This window comes from Strongylocentrotus purpuratus, unplaced genomic scaffold (genome assembly GCF_000002235.5).
Source record: "Strongylocentrotus purpuratus isolate Spur 01 unplaced genomic scaffold, Spur_5.0 spur5_scaffold_11, whole genome shotgun sequence".
NCBI lineage: Eukaryota > Metazoa > Echinodermata > Echinoidea > Camarodonta > Strongylocentrotidae > Strongylocentrotus > Strongylocentrotus purpuratus.
This window is the reverse complement of record NW_022145596.1, coordinates 33,099,477-33,124,663: the sequence shown is the minus strand read 5'-3', so window position 1 is coordinate 33,124,663 and position 25,187 is coordinate 33,099,477. Positions and strand designations below refer to the sequence as shown.

Sequence of the window (25,187 nt, the reverse complement as noted above, 5' to 3'; positions counted from 1 at the left end):
ACGTACTACCAAAATCTGACAGGTGCCTCTTTTCTTATATAATAAACGCCCTTTTCCATTCTCATAAGTGCCCTTGTTCACTTCTGATGAGTGCCTCTTTTTAAGTGCGAGATTTTCCCCTTTTCACCTCTTATTTGTTGCACTTTGACTTGTGTCCATTATCCTTTGTAATAAGTACACTTTTTTTCTTCTGATAAGTGCCCTTTTTCCTTCGTTATAAGAACCCCGTCCTTTTCTCTGAAATGCCACTTTTTTGTTGTTTACCTTTGATAAGTGCCCCTTTTATTTTGACAAGTGTCCCTTTTCCTTTCTAATAACCAGTGGCGTACCTGGGGTACTCCGTCAGGGGGGGCAAGCGACCGAAACAAACAAAAAAGGCGATGCTAATTTTCACTTCTGGCGAGCGAGCGAGCGAGCAAAAAAAAAATCTTTAAGTAACGTTTGGTATATAAACTGGTATTGTTGCAAGTTGGGGGTGGGAACATTCACTTGTTAGCGACGTTAATTTCATTTTTTTGCAAACTAGTGTAGCGAGCAAAAAAAAAAATCACTTCTTTTTTAATAATTGCCACTTAAACTTGGTTCAATTGTCCCATGCAGGGCGCGGGAACAATATTGTGTTTAGGGTGATTTTATACCCATTTTAGCTAGCGAGCGAAAATACATCTTTCTCTCAATGAATTGCTATATAAAATTTGTTTCATTGTTGCAGGTAGGGGGCGGGCACAATCGTGTTTAAGGCAATGTCAATCCCATTTTGGCGGGCAGGCAACCCCTACATTTCTCTTTTTAATGATATTGTAGCAGGTTAGTGGTGGGCACATAATTCCACGAGCTAGCGAGCGTAGCGAGCGAAAAAAAATCACTTTTCTTTTATAGGGAAAATATGGTACATAAAACTTGGGTTCATTATTCCATGTCAGGGACGTGATTATTAAAAGCGGTGTTAATAGCGAGCGTAGCGAGCGAGCAAAAAAAAATCACTTCTCTTTATAGGGAAAATATGGTATATAAACTTGGTTTAATTGTTCCATGTCAGGGACGTGATTATTAAAAGCGGTGTTATTTCTATTTTGGCGAGCGAGCGTAGCGAGCGAGCAAAATTTTTGTAATGATAATTGGTTCATAAATTTCAGATTTTTTTGTTGCAGGGCAGGGCTTACACAATCATGTCTAAGGTGATGTTAATTCCGTTTTGGCGAGCACGAGCACACCAAAACTTCTTTGAATAACGTTTCGTACATAATTATTAACTGGTTGTTGCAGGTTGGGGCGGGCACGTTAGCGGTGTCAATTCCATTTTGGCGAGCGAGCATAGCGAGCAAGCAAAAAAATAAATTCTCTTTTAATAGAAATTAATAAATAAACTTGTTTTTATTGGTGCAGGTCAGGATGGACGCAATCGCGTTTAACGCGATTCAATTCCTTTTTGGCGAGAGGGCGAAAAAACTCTTCCATTTTTAATGATATTGTTGCAGGTCAAGGATGGGCACAATTGTTTCCAAAGCAATGTCTATTCATTTTATTCGCGAGCGAGTGTAGCGAGCGAGAAAAATGAATTAGTCTCTTTTAGTAACATTTGGTACATATATTGTGTGTTATTGTTGCCATGGTTGCAGGTCGGGGCCCGTCGGGGCAGGCACAATTGTATTCTAGGCAATACTAATCCTTTTCTTTTTTCAGGGGGACGAGGAAGTGAAAACATTTAATACAAAATAGGCTAGCAAGCAGTTCGCGCCAGCGAAGAGTCTCAAATTTGTTATATCACTTATATTTTCCTATTTTCATTTGTTTTAATTTTTCAGGGCCGTATGCGGAATATTTTTCTGATGGGGGAAGGGGGAAAGATGCGTTAAAAGTTTTCGAAGAATCTCAAAAGCAAAAGGAGTGAAGGGAGTTCGAGCGACCGAACTGGTCATGAGGGTACTTTTGCATTTTCAAAAGTAGAATTGAAGGATTTGGTATAGGCCTACACTACATTTTCAGGAAAAAAACTGTACGATTTCAAAATATCTGGGGTCAACTGCCCCCCCCCCTGGTGCTTACGGCCATGTTCTTTATTTTTTTTCTCCCATTTTTATTCCTTTCCTTTTCTTTTCCCTTTTTCTTCCTTTTCTCTTCTTCTTCCTTTTTTCTTTCCTTTTTTTCCTTTTTTCTCTTTCTTTCCTTTTTTCTTTCCTTTTCCTTTTTTCTTTTTCTTTCCTTTCCCTTTCTTTTCTTTTCTTTCCCCTTTTTCTTTTTTCCCCCTGGAGCCCGTCAGGGGGGCACTCTGCCCCCCTGCCCCCCCATAGGTACGCCAGTGCTAATAACTGTCCTTTTCCCTTCTGATAAGTGCCTATCATTTTTCCTTTCTGCATAACATGCACCCCTGATTCATATAGCGACTGAGAGCATTTTTTCCATGCAAGCTCGCTTGCATTTATAGTCGTTATAATTAGGTAGCTTATAAAAGAACTTTTCAGTCCTTCTTCATTAAATAGTGCTTAAAACCCATCAGGGTTTGATTTTGTGTGCTCTTTATAAGATGTAATCCCCCCCCCCCCCCCCACTCCGTGAACGCTGAGGGACCGCATTCATGTTCCTAAAATGTCCGATAAAGGGTATACTTTATACCCCCTTCACATACACAGATTTTTCTTACGAGTCCTCACGGATCGCCAACTCGTAGACATTATTAATCCAAGCTTCTGTAAATAACTCGCTGGCATCCGTAAATAACTCTTCACAATTCGCAACAACTCGTAGACACTCTTAAGGATCCGTGAAAGGAGAGGCAAATTTTTTGATATGTCAAAAATCTTCTTACGATTGTCCACGGATTGATTTGTCCGTAAATAGCTCGTAAATAGCTCGTAACAATCCGTAACCATCCTTAAATAGCTCGCAACAACACGTAACTATCCGTAAACTGCTCGCAAGAATCCGTAAATGACTCGTAACAGATTTTGTGTAACGATTCGTTACGGTTAGTTTACGATTTTATTACAGATTACATACGGATTATTGCGAGCAGTTTACGGATGGTTACGTGTGCTTACGTGTTGTTTACGACTTTATTCGGGTCATTTTACGATGGCTTTATGGATTGATATGGGTTATTACGAGCATTTTACGTGTAGTTACGAGTACTTTACGAATAGATGCGTATACTTTACGTATGCTTACGAACTGTTTACGATTTGGGGAAAGGTATAAAAGCTGCAAATTCGAACACTTCATTTTAAGTTGTTTTTTTTTTGCTAAAAATCGTAAGGACTCGTAATCGTAACTTACTCGTAACTATTCGTAACAACACGTAAACAGGTCGTAACTAACACGTTAGTTGCTCGTAGTTATCCGAGGCAACTCGTAACAAATCTCGGACTGTTGCCGTATACATCGTAATAACTCGTAATAATCCGTAATAAACCGCAAACAGCTCGTAATAACTCTTAAACCGGTCGTAAAAGTGGCCAAATCGTAAGGATCCGTAAGAAAAATCCATGTATGTGAAGGGGGTATTACACGCAGAAAAGTCCGGCTCGTAACCCAAAAAAAAATCGGCCCGTATTGACTTTACTCACGGAATTAGGGAGGTGTTTTCAAAAGGAGGGAACATGCATACACGCGTACCCTAAATAACACTGAGAGAGGGGGGTGATTTTTCGCACTGCGGCCTCCCAAATATCTTCTTTTTTTTGCTCACTCTGTTTAATACCATCACATAATCACACCTAACTGCAAAGTATGTTGCTTAAAGGTATTACAAAGTTTTGGGAAATTTTGAAAAATGGGTGGATAGTAATTCTTTACAATTTTGATATATTTGGATGCCCCTGTGGATGTATTAAAAACACCAGAAATTTTAGCCCCTAAAACACTTCTACTTTCGAGAAAAATTGAATATAAAGATTTACCGGTGCTCCCGGTAAATTTTGATAAATTTCAAATAGCTCCTACGGCCGTTCACCCGGTGGGGTCACTCAATGTGACTTCCGGACCGCATGACCGTTACCAAAATCGCGGAAAAAGGGGTCAATTTCAAGCAATGTCCGCGGACAAAATATTCCTTGAAATAAAGAAAATAGGGGTGCACAGGTGTCCCCGAAATTGATAAATAGGGGTCAGGAAAAGGGAAAAGAGAAAACCAAGAAGAAAAATTCTCGGAGCCGAGTCTTGTCCTTTAAATATGGTAAAATAGGGGTAAATTTGCGAAAGTGTCCTTACAATCTTATAAATAGGGGTATTCCAAAGAAGGATTTTGTCCTTGTTTTGACGTAAAAAAGGGGGTTAAATTTCACAAAATTTTCTTGAAATTGACCGCAAAAGGGGGTTATATGCATTGGTGGTAACGGTCATACGTGTCGCTCTTTGCAGGGGAGTGACCCCACCGGGGCCGTTCAATGGTAGCTGCGACCATGAAAATCTCAGAGTATGTAGTTGGGGTATAAAATTTCCGAACGAGAATAGCTAATCAGTCAATTTTAGTCAATAAACATTGTTTTATAGCTTAATTAATATCTTGACCTTGAGAGGGAGCTATTCAACATAAAGAGTTTATTATTTACAATTTCATAACTTTAGAGTCGATTTCGACCGCGACAACGATCACTGAATATTGTAGGATCGTATATGCTTCCAATATGTTCATTTGAACCAAATTCATGACCCCATACCAAAACTTTGTATTACCTTTAAGCAGTATTTTGAACCACGTAAAGATAGAGACAAATATCATCCCTGCATGGTAGTGTAATCACAATCATGACGATGCAGGGATACTTACCAAATTCTAAAAATGGTGTATGTTAACTTTGAGGTTTACCTTTGTAGATGCCCTTTTTTTTAGAACTTTGCGTGCCTTTTTTGTTGGTGCCCGAAAGACGAGAAACCACAACCCTTTCAAGTATTTTGAACAAAAAAGGGTAAGTTTGAAACTGATCGATAATTTTGGAGGGAATCTCGGTCAAGAGAAGGTTTCTTCAACAATGGAGTTACATAAGCAATTTTCAATGAGGAATGAACGTTTGCCTTCATGCTCTAAACTCAAATTAACCAAGTAAAAGAGGGTGAAAGCGAATGTGGAAGTTAGAATAATCCTTTCATTTAGTGGGAACAGGGTACTTGATAATCTTTTCTGCGCCCAGCGTGATCTTGTCAATAATATTCCTTTTGTGAAAAGGACGAAGCGCTCCTATACCTTGTGGGTCTTTACACTTTACACCTCTGATAAGAGCCGCTTTTATTTTGACCCGTGCCCCTTGTCCCTTTCTAATAAGTTCCCGTTTTCCTTTTGGAAAATGCCCCTATTAAAAATGTCCCTTTTCCATTCTCTTTAGTGCCTTTTTCACCTCTTTTTTTAAAACTTTAACACTAGCTCCTTTTCTTTTCAAATATTTGTAGCCCCCACCTTCTTTTTCGATAATCTGTTCCCCTAATTTAAAGCAACTTGTTCTTCAATTTTCCCAAATGTTCACTAGCTAGGCTCGCTCGCATTAATAGTTATAATAATAACAATAATAATGATAATAAAATATCTTGTTAAACCAAGGTAGCCCCATTAGTAAACAAAAATGTTCTTTCTAAGGGCCCTGATCGATGTAGGCCTAATAATTTCTCGCTCTGCGACCTCACAAATCTTAATTTTGTTTAAATTGAATATTTAGACAATGATCATCACACCAAAATGATGTTTAAGCAGTATTTTGGATCATATAGTAACAAATATTGAAATCGTCCACGATAAAGGTAATAATATTTTAGTCCGTTCTCGTATAACGCATAACACATCAAGTGGAAATTTTGAATGGAAAATGAAGTGGAAAATTTTTGTATATATTATGTAGGGGTATATACCAATGTCTAAAAACAGGATGTTTTCGCTTTGAGCCTAGATGCTCTCTTTTTCCAGGAAATTGCCCTGTTTTGTATTTTGTAGGTGCCCCCACCCAGTGGCGGATCCAGGGTTTGCCGATAGGGGTGGCCTATAATGTGAAAATCGCGCCGACCAATAATTCGCTCAGTAGGGGAGGGGGGGGGGGGGGTAGTGAGCATAATATTTTTTTTTTTTTTTTTGCCCCCGGAAATTTAAAAATCGCTCAGATCGTTATTTTCGCTTTGTGGGGGGGGGGGGGCGGGAGGTATTTTGAGCACTAACTAAATAAATATAATTACATACAATTTAAGGGGAAAAAAAAGAAAAAAGGGGCCGGGCCCGTTGGGACCCCCGTGGATCCGCGCCTGCCCCCACCCCCATTTTGTAAGTTGTTCGGCCGCCTTTTAACACTTTGATTACTGAATGAGATTATAACATTTTCCATTGAAATTGCCAAACAGATCGATTCACTGAATTCTGAATCTGAGGTATATGCACATAAACAAATACATGTATGTATCAATATTCGATTCTTATGAATATCTTGATACTACATTTGTAAAAAAACAAATATTACTTAATTTATTTTTGTTTAACTCTTTATTTTTACATTTTTTCCCTCTAACATAATTTCCTTTTGCATGTTTTTCTTTAATAATAATAATAATAATAATAATAATAATAGTACATTTATAAAGCGCAGAAACTATCCAACATTAGGTATATATTCTACTGCGCTACAAGAGCTCCTGATATGCTTAGATTTACGGTACAGTTAATTAAAAAGAAGTGTTTTCAGTTTTGACTTAAAGACGTTTACAGATGGTGATTTCCTGACTTCAAATGGCAAGTTATTCCAGAGTTTTGGGGCTGCACAAGCAAATGCTCGATCACCTAGCGTTATCTTTGACATTGTATTACTCCGTCTGACATTTTTAATATCTGGAACAGGCAATTTAGAGTGAATAGAGGTCAGACTATAGGTCAGACCCCAAATAAAGCATACACTGCAGGCATATTGTAGATATGTGCACTAATTTTTGATTTTTGTTTCCCAATTCGTGAAGAAAAAAAATTGTAAATAATGTTTTCATATTTTTATAAGTATTATTTTTTTTGCCGGGGGGGGGGGGCTACCCCTGGACATCCATCCCCCGGATAACCACCCCAGTCAACTACCTCCTGAGACAACTACCCCCTAGAACAACTTCCCCCTATATAGGAAAACTATCCCCTAGGACAACTGCCCCCTAGAACCCCCTGGGACAACTACCCCCGGTCAACTACCCCCTAGGGCGACCTCGATCCGCCTCTAGGACGGCTACCTCCGGGGCAACATCCCCCCGACATCTGCCCCCAGACAACTACCCCCTACGACAACCATCCTCTAGGACAACTAACTCCCCCCCCCCCCCCCCCCGATGACTATCCTATGGGGTAGTTGTCCGGGTGGTAGTTGTCCGGACGGTGGTAGTTGTCCTATGAAGAAAGTTGTCCTAGGGGGTTGTTGTCCTAGGTGGTAGTTGTCTGGGGGTAGTTGTCCAGGGGGTAGTCGTCCTAAAGGGTGGTTGCCCTAGTGGGTAGTGGTCCTAGAGGGGGGGGGGGGGGGGTTGACCAGGGGTTGGTTATCCGAGGGTGGATTTCCAGGGGGTGTCCGGATCGGTCCTGATACGATTCCTGTGATGGCTCATTACCGACACACAGGCACTAGTACCCTAGGTACCCTAGTACTAGGTAGTAGTACGGTCACCACGTGGGTATGTTTACATTTTACCAACGCATTTCGCGAGACAAGCGGCTTCAATTGCAATTTAGTGTCTGTCGCTTGAAGATGATCAGCATCAGTCATGAATTTTTCATACAAGGTAATAAATTCATATACGAGTACAATTCATGTAGACAAGTGTTCACATATTAAACTGAACGTAAGTTTTGGTTGATTTCTGTCGTGCCGTGAGCGGTGCTTGTGGTAGAATATATGTTACACTGTTGTCCCACTCGTGCTGTTACATGTTTGTTATATTTTGGTTGTTATAGACTAGACTATAGACTACTCTAGTCTAGATTAATTCAAATAACAATTTACTGGTGCCAGTAACTTTCTTTTTCAATTTCTTTCATTTACCAGGGGGGTGGTGGTTAATATTGTAAACCAAAGAGGGAGAGATGATATAGATTTCTAGGTCTAGATCTACAGTGTGAAATTGACAAATTCAAAATGATTGTAAACTTCTCCAATGCCAATGGCAATGCCCCAATATCATTATATTATACCAATATAGGGGCACTCCGGCAAAGCATAGAGTCGTAGACAGCAATAACCATCTGATTTGGGTCATTTCTTTAATAAAACTGACATTTGTTGTCATTCCCCAATACAGATGGCAACCCAGAGATCTCGTACCGTGGGGGTAAATTAGAGCCACAGCGTAACAGCTTTTCGTTACCGACATTTCTCCCCCGATTTTCTTTATTTAGATCTAATTTCCTGATTTCTAAATCAGATGTAAATTAGGTTGGTCTATATATCTCCTAATTACAGTTTTCAAAATTTGCTAACCTATTATAGAATGTGAAATTTTCGGACTTACTTATATGAATTATCCAATTTGTTCCTCAGAACCGCGAAGCACTTACGTTCATGCATTCGAAATATTACCCGGCGGCCGATATATTTCCGGGTCCACCTACCAAAACATAGCCAATGGCCAATCAGAGCACTCGTTTCGTGGGAGTTCGTTGGTCAAGCCGGGCCGACTCGTATGTAGCTACGGTAGCTATTGGACGTTCGAAAAGAAAAAATTAATATTCATCAACTAAAACCAAGACGGATAATGTTGACGACGAGACTTTCTCGGATTAATCATTAATTTAGGATCTAAATGAGCAAGCTATCGTAAGTCAAATAAGCTATATATATGTTATTTTTAATTAGACTCTAATTATTGTCATATTGCAGCATGTGTGAGGATGTAAAGAGTGAAAATCTCGTAGCATATCTCATTCATCGCGGTCCTGCCGAACCGAACCATTGGTTCCGTACAGTCCCGATAGGACAATCTTCAGTCTCTATAATCGGAGGTCTAGTGGAGCCAGACGTAGTCTCAGTGGTTCCTAACGCTTGGTTCCTAACGGAACGTTGAGGAGTACTCCCGAAGAAGAAGAAGAACAACCGACGATTAGAGAGACTGAAGTTTTCGGTGTAAGAGAGTCGATGCTAATGTGTATTGACCTCTAGCACGTGAGGCAGGTATTATTATACCCATACACAAATATACACACCACACAATATCGCATAGACTCTACACAATCATGCTGATGCAGCTGTACGTAAGCAAAGTTTGACACTAGATTAGACTTACAATTTGAATTTTTAAATTATTCTTTTTAACATCAGTAGATTCTAAGTTTTAAAAAATGTATTTTACTGCTATTTAGGTGTCATCAATTGTCACTAAAGTACCGATTTTTAGTGAAATCAGTTGAGTTTTGTACAGTGGTGTTTGAAATGTTGAGAATCAAAAGCACAGCTTTTACTACACAGCCAGGATAGTGATGCTCATATGTGTGTATAGGGGCTGGTGTTGGTGAATTGGAAAATTACACATGAATCGTCAACATCAACCTCTGGAATAATGCGTTTAATGGTCCCTTTTCAGGAAATTATGGGTCTAAACCGACATCCATGTTAATAATCTTGCAGCCGTATTTTAAACTCTCGCTGCGCATGACATCATCTAAATCTCATCCCTTCTAGTTAGGCACATTCATGGGGCACTAGAGGGCGCTTTGCGCGCGTACGAAAATCTGAATGGCCTTGCTGCGGTGGGTCGGCAATAATCAGCCCAAAACTTGGATATGGGAGGGTGGAAGGATATATCTTTTTTTATAATGTTATCTGGTCTTACCCTTAACCATCCTATGTTTAATCTATGTAGAAATAACATGCGAGTACGATAAGAGAAACATCGGGCCCATTACTGATGCAACTTTTAAAATATTAGCCTAGAAATGACCACCAAACGGAAAAAATTGACTTTTTTTTCCCGACAAATCTTCATAAAATCTGATTTATAAACAAGTCACATCTAGGTACACTAATACAAATACGATTTTCTGAAAATTCAGGTATTATTTTTTAAGTTTCTTTCAAGTATATTTCTGCGCATTGCAGCGCCAATGTTCTTCACTGCTTCAAAATCACCCTTAAAATTTTTTTTTGGCAACGAATTTGTTACGAGGTCCGCGAGTGTTCCCCGTTCCTTGCGTGTTGAAAGTTTGGTAATACATAGTTTACATTGACTCGCGCACGAAAAAATGGTCGAAAACAAGATGTCAAATGAAGAAATAAACAAGCTTTTGTATAGTTATAAGAGTTCTACCGAGGTTTCTTTGTCGATTTAATTTATTATATACAGGGTGCTACAAGAATTTTTTTCACCACTTGCCCTGTCGGGCAAGTGGGTTTTCAATTTACTTGCCCAAACAATATTTCCACTTGCCCAAAACTTTAAAGCGAAAAAGGACTCGAGGTTAAAGCATTTATTATCTCGTAATGATAAGTTAGTGTTTTAGATAGCAAATTAATGCACATACATGTACAGTGTAACTGTACTGAATAATAACCTAATATGTCAAAGAAAATGGTCAACAAAGGATGGTTGAAGGTTTAAAAAACGCATTTTATTGATTCTCCATAAATAATCAGATTCACATGAATCTCGGCAAGGTAGAATGGTTCAAGCAGGTTTAAGTTTTTAATATTCAGTCATGTAAAAAAGCATAATGACCCTGTTGTAAAAAATATGATACAAACATGTCATTAATGGTAGCCACATGTACCATGGTGCAACATCACATGTGTGTCTGTGCAAGCCGCTGTCATTTGGAAACGTAGGCTAATTTTCAGCTGTTAATAATTTGGGTCAACTCTTCCATCAAGAAACGTCATGTAAATAATGGGTAATCAACTATTTTAAATAAAGTACGGACATTTTTATTTCATCATTCACTGCTATAAATATCATGCCAAAATTTGTAAATTCTTACTAAATAATAATATTGAAGATATTTTACGATAAATCTCGGATAAGTATGCGAAAACTAGACTAAACAACGTCGCTAAAACCATGAAAACAAAACAACGGCTTATAGACCTATTCTGAGGGTCTCGATACTATTATCAAAATGACTCGCTCGGTCGGATCTTGAGACCGCAGTAATAAATTGAAAACGAGACAAAAACATTCATCTGATTTATATGAGCAGCGAGTTTTAAATAATATATTCACAATCATTAACAGTCATTATGAATAAATATCAAACATTTGACTTTTTGTACTTACTAGAAAATCCCTGTTGTTTATTCCATTCCGATTCGCACGTGTTCATTTCCCTAGAATAATGACGTCATATTTGGCGTGATTCAACCAATCGGCAATCAGAGAATAGCAAAGGCCTGTCGGTGCGGCCTGCAGAGCTAGAGAGAGAGAGCGCGAATAAGCTCGCAGCTGGTACGATCGCGCTAGCTGTCTCTAGCTAGCTCACGGCCGGCCGTGCGTGGAGGCGGAGCGGCATTCATGGCTTGAAGTGTCACTGTTGCATGCGCGCTGAGCTAGCTGAGCTGGCTAGCTGTCTGTGAAGTTTTTTCGAAATCGGAACGATCGCTTTTTTGCTTCTGGATTTTGACGACGGGTAAGAAGTTGACGGGTGAATGGTAGAGTTCTTGGACACTAGGAAATTACTGTAAAAGTATCACTTGCCCGAATCGGGCAAGTGATAATTTGATTTACTTGCCCGACGGCTCAATTTGGTTGCCCCGGGACGTCGGGCAAGCGGGTTTGTCGCGCCCTGAGTCTCAATTAGAATTCAGAATTATCTCACTGAAAAGTTAAGAAACCGACGATGTTCTCGATCGTAGTTATTTTCATTTTGCCAGCAGCTGATCTAGCGTTGTTTGGGCTAGGCCGCTGCCTTCCCATCGCAAACCTTTCCGAGTCCCGCTAAAATGGCGTGCTGCGGAGCTCCGAAGCTGCGTTGGTATCGCTGCAAACTCTCAGCCGGCTACAGTAGCTCCCCAAGACGGACCATTCGCGGTATGGCGAGATTGTGTGTGTGAGGTACGATTTTGGATTCGAGAACGCACTTAATGCAACCGTGCGCGTCATATTCAGCTGTCGAATGTCTACGACCAATTTTACATGTACGATTTTTAGTACAGATACTTGGTCAGTTTTCTTCTTATATCTTTGGTTTTACATTTAAAAATATAATTTCTTCAAATTTGCTCCTGACTCGGTTCAGACTAATTGTGTGATGTGTTTTCAAGTCAATTTTTTTAATATATTTTTTTGCATGAATTTGCCTATTCTAGCAGGGTGTGTGGATGATTTTTTAATCTTCAATTTGGGATCGTTTTTCACCATTTTTTTTTTTTTGTGAATGAAAAATGTAATCAGAATAATACATTTCAAATTTCAAGGCTTACTGATGTTTCTATCAAAAGATACAGCCCCTCCAAAACTCTGCAATATTCATAGCATTTTGGTCAGACGAAAAAGATGTAAACGCAGAGTTACGTTGTTTTGCTAAATTTAGCCAAACAGCTCTATCGCCCAATATGCATGCGTATGCATAGCGTACGCATGTTGCTAAGCTGAATGTGCAAATTGAGCACGTTGTCTCGGCGATACCGCCATTGACTATAACGTGTATTCACTTCCGGGTTTCATTCCCCTATTATACATACGCGGTACGAATGCATATTTATGTGCAGATGTTACGCGATGTAACGATGGTTTGGGCTGAGCGAAGCACACGCCTCCCTAATTAGCTGATCCAACATATAGGGGAAGGGTATTTTTAAACTGTTGGGGGGAGTGATCTCCTGGGGCTAACAAAAAAATAAGTGCATATATATTTTCCTTACGTCTAGCCGGACATAAGCCCGGGAGGCGCGGTCTAGGAAAGTGGCAAATTTTGGAGCTAGGAAACAACATTTTAATCGCTGTTTTGACCAAGATATTTTTAGAATTTCGGGGGTGCGGCCTTTTGGGGAATATGGAAAAAAACCTGCTCTTTCATACAGGTATGACACCTCATTTATTGAGTTTCACCTTCAGGACACGAGGAATAAAGGTTTGAATTTCAATTTGTTCATAAAATCATTGACCAATTTTGCATGATCGCTCAATGCACGTGGACTGCATAGGGATGCGTGCAATCTCTATGGGAAGGATTTTAGCACACAACATCGGGTGCGCGATCAGACACCCTACTTCTAGTCTACGCACAAGACAAAATGATTATGAAGGAAAAACTGCACCAGCTACAAGTTATTTGACGTTATCACAGTTTTTCCTTCATAAGCGAGCCCCCTCCCCCTTCCCCCAAGGGGAAAACATTTATCTTCATGATTTTTGTCGATGGCTGAACGTTTATCTTTTTCTATACACATCCATATTCTTACCTCATTGCACCTCAAGGCCTCACTCAACACATGTTTAACTATGGGAATACTTTAAAAAGTAGGTGTTGCCTTGTTAAAATTATCATTTTGGAGGGGAAAGAGACCATAAAACAGAAATTTAATTAGTACTGGTACATGTTTCTGTTCATTTTTCACAATTTGATGTTTATATAATAATAATTAGAAAACAAAAGGAAGAATTGAAAGAAAATTGCTCTCACATTGATGCAAGGATTCAAAATTTGTAATGGAGAATTGAATATGGAAATTCAAAATTACTGTCATTTGCTGCCCTTTATATCCTAAATTTAAAAAAATTGGCCACTACTAGTTTCTTGTAATTTGAACTCTAGGCAACATTTCAGTCCAGGTTTTAGAATGAGGAATATAGTTTTTAATTGATATTTTATACTCATGTTAAAAAGAATAATTGATGTTTATGTTCCTTACAGTTTTCGAACCTCTTGGGATGTGTGTATCGCCGAGGCAATCTTGCATTCACAGCTGATGGTGATAGTGTAGTGAGCCCTGTTGGTAACAGAGTTACAAGATTTGATCTCAAAAAGTAAGCAGATTACCATTTTTTTTATATACATATCTATAGGTGCGTTAAAGTAACATGGAGTCTAACCCTGTAACCAATGATTGGGTACAGATCATCGGCCGATCAGCTGAAATCAGAGAATAGATAGATGAAAATGAAAATTATTAAAAAGTAATCAGTAAAATAAAAGAGTTTGGGGCTATCAAATACTTTTAAAAAATTGCATGGCTAGGATTATTTTGTCATTTGAAGTTGTTGTACACTATGTTTGTTGATACGTGTCTTTTCATGAATTTGAAATTAATAATATTAGTCTAAAAAAAGAGGTAAAACATGCGAGTTGCCATTTTGGATTATAATGTAGGCACACATTTTTATGCCTCCGCCACCGAAGGTGGTGCCGGAGGCATCATGTTTTCGGGTTGTCCGTCCCGTTTGACCGTTATCACAATATTTAAAGAACCATTTAAGATTTAAACTTAAGACTCGGGAATAGTATTTATCACCATAGGAAGACGATCTGATTAGATTTTGGAGTACGTAGGTCAAAGGTCACAGGTCACAGGTCAACTTATGAAATTCCTTGTATTGAGTTTGTTAGCGCGATATCTCAAGAACCATTCGAGATTTAAACTTCAAACTTAAGGATAGTATGTATCACCATAGGAAGACGATCTGATTAGATTTTGGAGCACGTATGTCAAAGGTCAAGGGTCACAGAGGTCAACTTATGAAATTCCATACATTGAGATTGTTATCATGATATCTCAAGAACCACTGGAGATTTAAACTTCAAACTTAGTGATAGTGTGTATCACTATAGGAAAACAATCTGATTACATTTTGGAGCACGTAGGTCAAAGGTCAAGGGTCAAGGGTCACAGAGGTCAACTTATGAAATTCCATACATTGAGATTGTTATCATAATATCTCAAGAACCACTGGAGATTTAAACTTCAAACTTAATGATAGTGTGTATCACCATAAGAAGACAATCTGATTAGATTTTGGAGCACGTAGGTCAAAGGTCGGGGGTCACAGAGGTCAACTTATGAAATTCCATACATTGAGATCGTTATCGCGATATCTCAAGAACCACTGGAGAATTTTCACTTCAAACTTAATGATAGTATGTATCACCATATCATAATATCTCAAGAACCACTGGAGATTTAAACTTCAAACTTAATGATAGTGTGTATCACCATAGGAAGACAATCTGATTAGATTTTGGAGCACGTAGGTCAAAGGTCAAGGGTCACAGAGGTCAACTTATGAAATTCCATACATTGAGATTGTTATCATGATATCTCAAGAACCACTGGAGATTTAAACTCCAAACTTGTTTAAATTGCTCTATGGCGGAGGCATCATTTTCGACTGCGCACAGTCAAAATTCCATCTAGTTTTCTAATGTCATTATAATCCAAGATGGCGGCTTGCATGTTTTGCCTCTTCTCTTGGACTAATATTATTAATTTCATAGTCATGGAAAGACCCTTAATATCTTTTGGAGAGGAAAGTACATGTAGGTCAAACTTCCCATTTACATGGTGCTTTGTTTCAGCACTTTATGTTGGTTCAATTTAATTTTCTGTGTTTTTAATAATGTTTGTATTGTTTTGTATGTTGCATCTTTCAGCAGCAAATCAGAGACCTTTGCCATCGAGTCAAGGCTGAACATTGTGTGTGTAGCATTATCACCAGATGGATTCTCTGCTGTTTTTGTTGATGAAGGTTTGTTTCTCATTTTAAGTTTTAAAAAAATTATATCTCAAGGGCTCATACTTTACTTTAAACCTAGTTTAACTGATTTATGGAATGCCAAGTATCAAGTTTTTTTTTCTGTCCAAATTCCATTTAACTACCTGTATGTGACAAAATGAATCAGACTACCGGTATAAAATAAAATGAGAAGTTGAAGTCACAAATATATGATTTTTATTTGTTCAATAGTATACAAAATAATGGTAACCTTTGATAGATGGAACATGTTGGTATTTGTTGCTTTGATTCTTAGGATTTTAGGGTCAGATGTTAGAAGTTATGAAATTGCTAGCCTCTTTAATCTCAATATTTAGAGCTCTGAGAGGCATGAGCTTCAAACTTGGTGCTATGATATATAGAGAGATGGACTGCTGATAAAGATATTGCAGTAAGTAGGTCCAAGGACAAACTAGATGGCTCACACCATCCCAGTATAGCTTCCTGAGTGAGCTGCCAAAGGGATTACCCAACCAAGTACCAAGTCATAAAGACAAAGGTCAATCAGTGCCTTTGGTAATGATGAGTTTCTAGTCATGTAAAGGAATCACAGTCTCATAAAACCCATCAATGGATGTAAATCAAGTAGCATGCAACATCAGAAGGAGGTACAGGAAGCTGAGTTTAGAGACAGGTCATATGATATAATTATGAAAATCCCACTTTTGGAAAGTATACAAAATGTAGTAGAAATTAGTAAGAATGAATTGACTGAATGTAGGCAGAAGCATATTGAAGATGCAGTCGCATTCAACATGCTCATATGTTTGCCACATTTTGTATTTGATTCCATTTCCTTTGTAGCACGAAGTATAAAGGAATTGAACATTCAGAGTTAATGTGTCAATAAATCATTTTGGATGTATTTAGCATGAATTTGAAAATGAGAAAAGAGCAAATTCGGAATTGAAAAAATATATATACATTGTAGTATAATATAACAACATGATTCATATGACTGTTTTGTTCCCAAGGAGGAGGAGCTCTTTTATGCAGTCTTCTGAGTAAGACAGTGCTCCATCATTTTAGCTTCAACCGTCCTGTATCATGTGTTAAGTACAGTCCCGATGGAAAGTGAGTAATAATCATATAGTTACACTAACATTGCACTGTCACATTAATCTTTCAGTTGTAGCCACATAGTCTTCTTTGTCAGTAAAATATAGCTAGTACACAAGACATGAGATCACAATTTCATATAACAAAGTGTAATCATATAGCAGATATTGACTGGTAGGGTGTGTAATATAATGGTTTTCGGACCACAAGGGAGTTTTATTTTCCCTCATCACTGCATGCGCTGTGAAAATATAACCCCCGTTGGCAGTCAAAAAATGTTACATTACACAAACTTCCATTCAATATCTCTGGTATTATTTTTAGTAGATATTGTATTATATTATATTGCTTTATATTGTATTATATTATATTGTACTATACTTATATAATATTGACTGGCCTTGAGGGGTATATCAGAAATATTGACCAAGCTCAGATCATATTGCCCCGAGTCGAAAGACGAGGGCAATATGGTCTTAGCGCGGTCAATATTTCTGATATCCCCCGAAAGTAAAGCCAGTCAATATTTTTATTGTTATCCAAATCAGACATCTAGAGCAAATACAGACATCCACCATGACAATCTCAAGAACTGAACAAACTTTGTCAAACCAACACTGTGCATCCAGTGCTTGACAAAATTTTCGATACACTACAAACAGTGTGTATTTGGTGTGATTATTACGTCACAATAGAGTGCGCGCAAAGTGCGCAGGTTCTCGTACGTATAATATTAATAGATGCGCCCTGAAAATGCGAGACCGTGGAAAATACCAAGGTATATTTTCACTCGTCTCTACACGCAAAGTCAATACGCGCAGGGAGGCCAAGGAAAATACAAAGAATATACCCCTCCGTTCCCACTGCTAGTGAAAACTAGGGCAATACGGTTTTGTAAATGACCAGCTCAGATGTCTGATACGGGTAATAATATAATATATTATACTATACTATAATATATTATATTACATTCTACAAAATATCATACAGATATATTATTTTTTGTGAATTTGACTGCTGAATGAAGTTACATTTTTACGAAGCGCGCAGCACTTAGAGAAAATGTTATCACGAGGGAAAATATATAACTTGTGTGCGTCCAAAAATGTTATATTACACATCCTACCAGTCAATGTTTGTTACATTAGATAGCAGCCATTACACTTTGTTAAATAAAATCAAGGATAATTGCGATCTCATGCTTTGTTTCTTTCTCAACCTTCAGTGTCAAATATGTGTGACCCCAAAGCAGGTTATATTTTCCTGGAGCATGATGGTAGTACTAGTATCTAATATTATCTTATATTATTGTTGTTGCTGTTGTCATTAGTAGTTGTAAATGTAGTAGTAGTCATAGTACAAGTAGTAGTAGTAGTTGTTGTGGTACATGTAATATTATTGTATTTTTAATGAAGTGTTCAAATTACTCAGCATTTACATAGAGAGTATAGGATAGCCATAAAAGAAAGGATTACAACAATCCAGTGTTACTTACTCACTAGAAGTGCTACAAGCAGAAGTACAGTTTTCTGTCATACAGGAAATTCAAGGTGATTGAAATCATGACAGGAAGCTCTATTGCTCTCTTTGTGTCATTATACAACCAATATAGAGTGGTCAAGTGTGACGTCATAACAAAACTGTTTATAGAGTTTCCAAATTTGAACTTCATTTTCCGAAAGAACATCAAAAATAATCTCCATATGTTGAAAACCAATTCAATATGTTAAGTGTTGGCTGAGATACATTATGGCCATCCAAATAAATAGAGTTCAATGGGAAATCACTGTTACTTTGCTCTGGCTTGTAATGTTATGAATCAGAGCAAAATAACAGTGATCTCCAATTGAACTCTATTTATTCGGATGGTCATATCTCAGCCAATACTTTAAATATTCGATTGTTTTTCGACATTTGGACGTTATTTTTTATGCTCTTTTAGAAAATGAAGTTCAAATTGAGAAATTATACAAATAGATTTGAATGTGTGATGTCACTGCTTCGGTTCTCAATCATGGAATACAGAAAGACTGTAAAGGTACCTACATGTATGTTTTATAAGAGTTGTTTACATGGATATGATGATTTTTTGTTAAAACCTATTGAAGGATAAGTAGATCAATTGGGGAAAATTATGTACATGTATAATGTAGGTGATGGCATTATGGTCATGTAGTCACATCCATATTATCATTATTCCTATTATTATTAATATTATTATTATTATTATTATTATCATTATCATTATTATTTATACTACTTTCTTAATTATTTGTATCATTATCATTATTATAATTAGTATACATGATGTTGGGTTATATTATATTATATTACATTACAGTATATTGTTAGTTGTTGTAGAAGTAAAGTAGTAGTAATAGTAAATGTAGTAGTACGGTTGTGGTACATGCAATATTATTTCAATTTTAGTAAAGATCACTCGACATTTAGAATTTTACGTACATTAAGAGAGTTTAGAATAGAAAGAAAAAAAAATTAACAAAAAAGTGTCATATTAGCAATGAAAGAGTTACATGAGTGTATAAAGCAGGAGTACAGTATTCAGTCACACAGGAAGGTGATTAAAATCATGACAGGAACTTGATTGCTTTTCTTTGTGTTCAGGAAGTTCACGATATACAGAAGTTAGTTTGTTGTATATTGGTAGAGTTATGTGCAATAGCAGAAAATAACTGCATCTTTTAATCATCCACCTACATGTAAATCGCAAACATACTGTGATAAATTTGTGAATAATATTCCATAGTTTGTAAAGGTCACTGGAAGCGAATAGAATTAAAGGAAAGTCAAACCTTGATAAACAAGTACATGTCCTCTAAAATCAAGCAGAACCTTAGCAAATGTATTTTAAAATACAGCATTACCATGCTCTTCTTAAGTTATTAAGCAAAAGTTGTATGTTTCAATTAAAATGTTATGCAAACTTCACAGAGTTCTAAGGTCAAAGTTTGTTTGTTTGTTGTTTGATGTTTTTTTTTCTGCATCACTGCCACTATTTTGTGTCATATCTAAATGTAAAATAAGTGGTCACTCAGACTGACCATACATGTATTTCATGCCCGTGGCTGTTCTACAAAACCATTCAAGAACTATTAGAATACTTTCTAACTGTCCAAGTGACATGCATGGAATCGCCCATCATAATGTTCAAGCTAGTGTAATAATATAACATGGTCTAAGCTGTCAAATGCCTTTGAATCTAGTGGAATGAATACATTTTCTTTACACTCCGTATTATCTGTGTTACTTCTTAACAATTATACTGTTTAAATATACTGAATGTTCATTACAAGTTCAAGGGTGTTCTAAGAATAATTGATCATGATCACCCATTCAGTACAGGATATAGGATCTAAATCCTTCAAGATTACAGTGCACCATCTCACAACCTGTGTGTGTGTGTGTGTCAATATGATGTACATGTAGGTGAACTTGGTCTTGTGACTGTTTTGTGAGATAGGTTCTGGTACAAAGGTACAAACCAGAAGGTGTCAACAAAAAAAACTAAACCACAGTTGTAGACAGTTTGCCTACATATACACTACACCTTATCTATTGGGCAATTCCACGGTAACGGAAGGACACTCAGACAAGATTTTTGAACTTCAGGTTCATACTAAAAGAAATGTTTTATTAGTATGTATTAAACTATGGGGAACAAAATGTGTTTCAGTCAAGTGGAAAGCTTCATCAACTTCACAAAGTTTGGATAAACACTAATTAACTGGAAAAACCATGTCCATTTTTATGTCCTTCCGTTACCGAGATAATTAATATGCACATTCTTAAACTACTTAACTATAATGACAATTTTTTTTTGGAGAATTAAAGGCACTTTTATAGGTATTATATCTGTACTGTTTCACATCTTATACTAATTAAACAGTTCTTTTAGTATGAACCTGAAGTTCAAAAATCTTGTCTGAGTGTCCTTCCGTTACCGTGGAATTGCCCTATTGACTTTGTAGCCCATGATATAAGTTTGTGGATTTTGTTTTGTTTCTGTTAGTTTGATTGTTGAACCTTGTATTTTTCTTGCAGGAAGCTTGCTGTAACTAAGGAGAATGTTGCCCTTGTATACACCACACCATGCAGTAGTAGTAGAGAGTTCAACCCTCTTACCCTTCACAGAACATACTATGGAGCATATGATGAAACAACATGCATTGACTGGACATCAGATTCAAGGTATGTTGATCAGAGTCAAATCAACTTTTATTTCAGGATTTTCTGCCTTTCTTTTTATTTGTATTAGTTGTAATGATACTAATATGGGATATTTTTATAGTGCACATAACCACAATGCAAGGTGCTCAAGGCGCTCCAATTTAACCTGGGCTGTATTGAGAATGGGTTAGCAGATTTCATGTGTTTAATTTTTTTTTCCTTCAAGATGGCCACCCAATGATGGTCAAAGGATTGTCTTATAGATTCCTCATAAGCAGAAAAGAAATGGCCGAACCCTGAATCATATTCTCCCCCCCCCCCCCTATAATATATCAGCCTAAGAAAGTGTGAAGGGCTTGCAATATTGCACAGCGTTGACAAGATTGTATGCACCACAAGTATTCATACTTTGTGATATAAAATAGGGTATTTGTGAGAGAGCATCCTATTGGTTGAGAACATGGTTGAAAATACACTGGGGCAATGGACGATCTCGCCCCCGTGAGTCTCAAAATAGCCCCCTAAAGTCCTTAAAACCATACTTGAAGTCATATGCATCTTTTATCTGTTAAAGTTTCAGTGTACTTTGAAATGAAACCTTACTTTGAATGAAAACCATTAATAATGATGTTGTATTTTGTACAGAGCATTTGCTGTTGGTTCCAAGGACATGAACACCAGGGTGTTTGCTGTAGATGACATGGATCATCTTATTGTTTACTCACTGGCAGGACATAAGGACTCTATCGTAGCTTGCTTCTTTGAACAGAATTCACTTGATGTATCCTTTTTAACATCTTATATTCGTAGCATGGTCTTTTTACTTTACTTGACATAATTGTTTTTCCTTTTTTAAGCACCAGATTTTCAGGGAATGCCAATTTTTGTATAAGGTCATAACAAAAAAATATACAAATAATACACAGCAGTGAGAGCATTAGTAAGAATTACCCACACAAGGTACCTTTGGAACAGCTAACACGCCTGAGGCAGTAGTCGAGGGTGTTTGGACTGTTTTGAAGGTACCGAGTGTGGGTAATTTTATAAATGCCAGAACAAAATGTGTATTATTTGTTTTATAACATTATTTGACTAATGACCGGTCATTAGAATTGGATAATGACCGGTCATTATCCAAATTACGCGTTAGGAAAAATAAATGCCTGGTCACGTTCACGCTTTCAACCAATCATTTGATTAGGATCCACGTCATCATCTTATAACATCCGTTAACCTATTTTAATTGATAGTTCACGGAGCTAACCATAAGGTAACATTTCTATGCCTCCGCCACTGAGGTGCTGGATGCTTTATGGTTTCAGATTAATCGTCCAGCCGTTCTATTTATTGTTACCATGATAATTTGAGAACTATTGAATGGATTTTAACCGAACTTGGCTCAAGTATTATAAACATGTATAACCATGACAAGACAATTGGATAATATTTTTAGGTAAGTAGATCAAACGTGGTAGAGGACGATATCTGAAATTACAGGTTTTAGCCTCATTTTCTCAAGAACCATTTGAGGCAAGAATTTCAAACCTGGTGGTAGTATGTACCGCCCATAGAAATACAATCTGACTAGATCTTGGGGTAAGTAGGTCAAATGCTAGAGGTCAATTCTCATGAAATTCCAGGCTCTAATAGCCCCTTAAAAATATGTCAAAGAACCATTTGAACCATGAACTTCAACCTTGGTACTGGTATGCCTCACCTAGTGAGGCCAATTGATTAGATTTTTGGTTAAGAAGGTCAAGGTCATAAAGGTTCTATACATATTATCAAAGGTGTTTTGAGTCATGGTATCACCATATAAAATATTTTAGCTGTGAGCTTCATAAAGTGGAGACAAGTGATCATCAGGTTTTGGGGTTGGTACATGTAGGTTGTAATTATCTAGGCTTAGTATTCCCATTGTTGGGATTATTCAGGAACAATTTGAGCTGGAGGCATATATAGAAATGAATTCCCATTTATCTTTTTTTATACAAATGTTTGTGAACGACCTTAAGCAACTCAGTATTATTATTCTCTCATTGCCTTCTGAGACAAATCCTATCCAGTAGGAAAAAAGTATTGTTATAGTAAAACCACTTGATGTGGTCAGTATTCTATTTTATGTTCTTATTTTAATTACCGGTAGATATTTACATGAGTATATCCATCTATTACTGTATTTTGAAAGTCTAGAGCATTTGCCTTAATGTATGAGAGCTATCTAGTCTTTTCTAAAAATAGCTGAATGCAACACAAGGTGGCAGTATTACAGGTAACCATGATTCTTTTGACATCCAGGATATTAAAATGGATAATAATGTGTGGCATGAAGATTACATTGATAGATTTGCAAAGGTATTTGCCTTAATTGATATAATTCAGTTGTACACATTAAGCAGAAGAGCAGATCTCATTGTGTGGGAATGTGACACAGACCTTGATGTGCTCCAACCTGCCACGCAACACAGTCACAACCCTCTGCACAAGAAAGGAAGGAAAGAGAAAATCAACAAGGAGGAGGAGGAGGAAATGGAAGAAGAGAAACAGAACAAAATCAAGTACAAGAGAATTGCCAAGTAAATATACAGCACTTTAAAAAAAGTTTTATACATTGGGGTAGAACTAGGAATGAGTCACAATGATAAACCACAATGTCATGTTTATTAAACCAGTTTAAAAGCCTCTTTGTAAAGTTAATTGAAAAGTTAGAAATTAAATAAATAATAAAATAGGAACCAATTCACTACATACAGAGTATTGTGCCAAATTGCTTGTGTAAATAATATATATAAAAAAGGTTTAACTCTTAAAATCAACAATCAAACACTAGGCCAGGCCCTAGGTTGTGTAACCTTTGATATTTTAATTCTCCCTACTGCATATAGCTGAAAGCAGGCCATCGTAAGTGGCGCTCTATTTCTACTAATGAATTTGCCGGCATTTTGTAGTCACTTGAACTTCTGGTCAAACCGGGCCACACAGTATTGGACACTTTACTGTCAATAGGACTATAATTAGAATGAGAAATAAGGTTTTGCCTAAATCTGTAATGATGCAAATTTATTAAAAATGTAGACCTTTGTTTTCTTTAAATATGTGACCCTGCTGTATATTACGGGAAATTCTTAAAAATTACTGACAGTAGTGCACAATAATGGCTTGGGAAAAGAAGTCACTTGTGTTGCAGCGTGCCAAGTTTCTGTACAAGTGTCCTATCCATGGCCTAGCTCATGAGGTCCATGGTGCCTTATCAGAACCAAAAAGGAATATTCAATATAATGGAGGAATTAGCTCCCTCATGCCCTGTTTACAACTAAGCAATCTAATGATCATTATACTTTGCAAAAATATTTGAAGTCTCATTGATGGGTAGACTTTACATTCATTACTTTTTTTCTTTCTTTTTATTGTATGTGCAAATAGAGATACATTTAGCATCCAATCATACTTTCAAAGGAAAAGTGAAAACACAGGAATCAAAGAATCCCTGTGTTGAATTAAAGGTGATCCCAACTATTATTGTTATTGTTGTTTTTATAGTGGAGTTCACTGTATTAATCATCACATGTCTAAAGTATAGTAAATACTGCACTGAAGCATCATGAATCTTTGACTTGTGAATTAAGATTGCTCTCCATGCTTTATGAAGAACACAAAGCATATGAAGGTCTTAAATAAATAACATTTAATATGATGTGTATTTTGATTTGCAGGCATTATTATAACAAATCTGGTGACTTTGATGACTTGACTTGTGCAGACTATCACAAGAAAAACAGAATTCTTGTGGCTGGATTTGCTTCAGGAGTCTTCCACTTACACGAGATGCCAGACTATAACCTCATCCATACTCTCAGGTAAGTATACAATCTCATCTGTACACTCTTCCACTCAAGTTAAATAGGATATATTATTGACCTGGCCGACCCTCTTCAAAAAGTATTTGGTAAATCATGATTAACTCAGGAAAATGGCAGCAACAGAAAAATGGTAAAGAATGGAAAAAAATCTGCATAGTGGAAAATCTCTAGAAAAAGGGAGAAACTGCCAAATTAGTTCACCCCTTTTTATATGCCCCGAAAGAAGTGCCATGTGGAGCACCCCCCCCCCCCCCCAAAAAAAAGGGCATGTCACTATGACAAAGTTCGACAAATATCTCTCAAAAGCTATACACGCCCATGTTAAAGGTACTTTACTAATTGATAAAGTAAATTTCCAGAGTTGAGTTCTCCGGCTTGCCCGCACTTCTTGTAACTTAGATAACCCATGCACCTGTACTCTTTCTCTAATTGTTCCATTCCACACCTGTC

The 25,187-nt window shown here is 37.2% G+C and overlaps 1 protein-coding gene across 2 annotated transcripts in view; it reads left to right on the top strand.

The window, feature by feature from the left end:
* Positions 1–7,594: 7,594 nt before the first annotated feature.
* LOC752047 (periodic tryptophan protein 2 homolog) overlaps positions 7,595–25,187 on the top strand; it is a 62,848-nt gene continuing 45,255 nt past the window's right edge. The window contains exons 1-8 of one of the 2 annotated variants that reach the window (XM_030981217.1): positions 7,595–7,719; positions 13,775–13,887; positions 15,509–15,603; positions 16,605–16,704; positions 20,752–20,898; positions 21,523–21,658; positions 23,260–23,453; positions 24,591–24,734. In XM_030981217.1, coding sequence (XP_030837077.1) covers positions 7,702–7,719; positions 13,775–13,887; positions 15,509–15,603; positions 16,605–16,704; positions 20,752–20,898; positions 21,523–21,658; positions 23,260–23,453; positions 24,591–24,734 — 947 coding nt within the window. In that variant the 5' untranslated portion in view covers positions 7,595–7,701. Of the gene's footprint in view, positions 7,720–13,774; positions 13,888–15,508; positions 15,604–16,604; positions 16,705–20,106; positions 20,133–20,751; positions 20,899–21,522; positions 21,659–23,259; positions 23,454–24,590; positions 24,735–25,187 lie in introns of those variants that run through there. The other variant, XM_030981218.1, reaches the window with a different exon arrangement.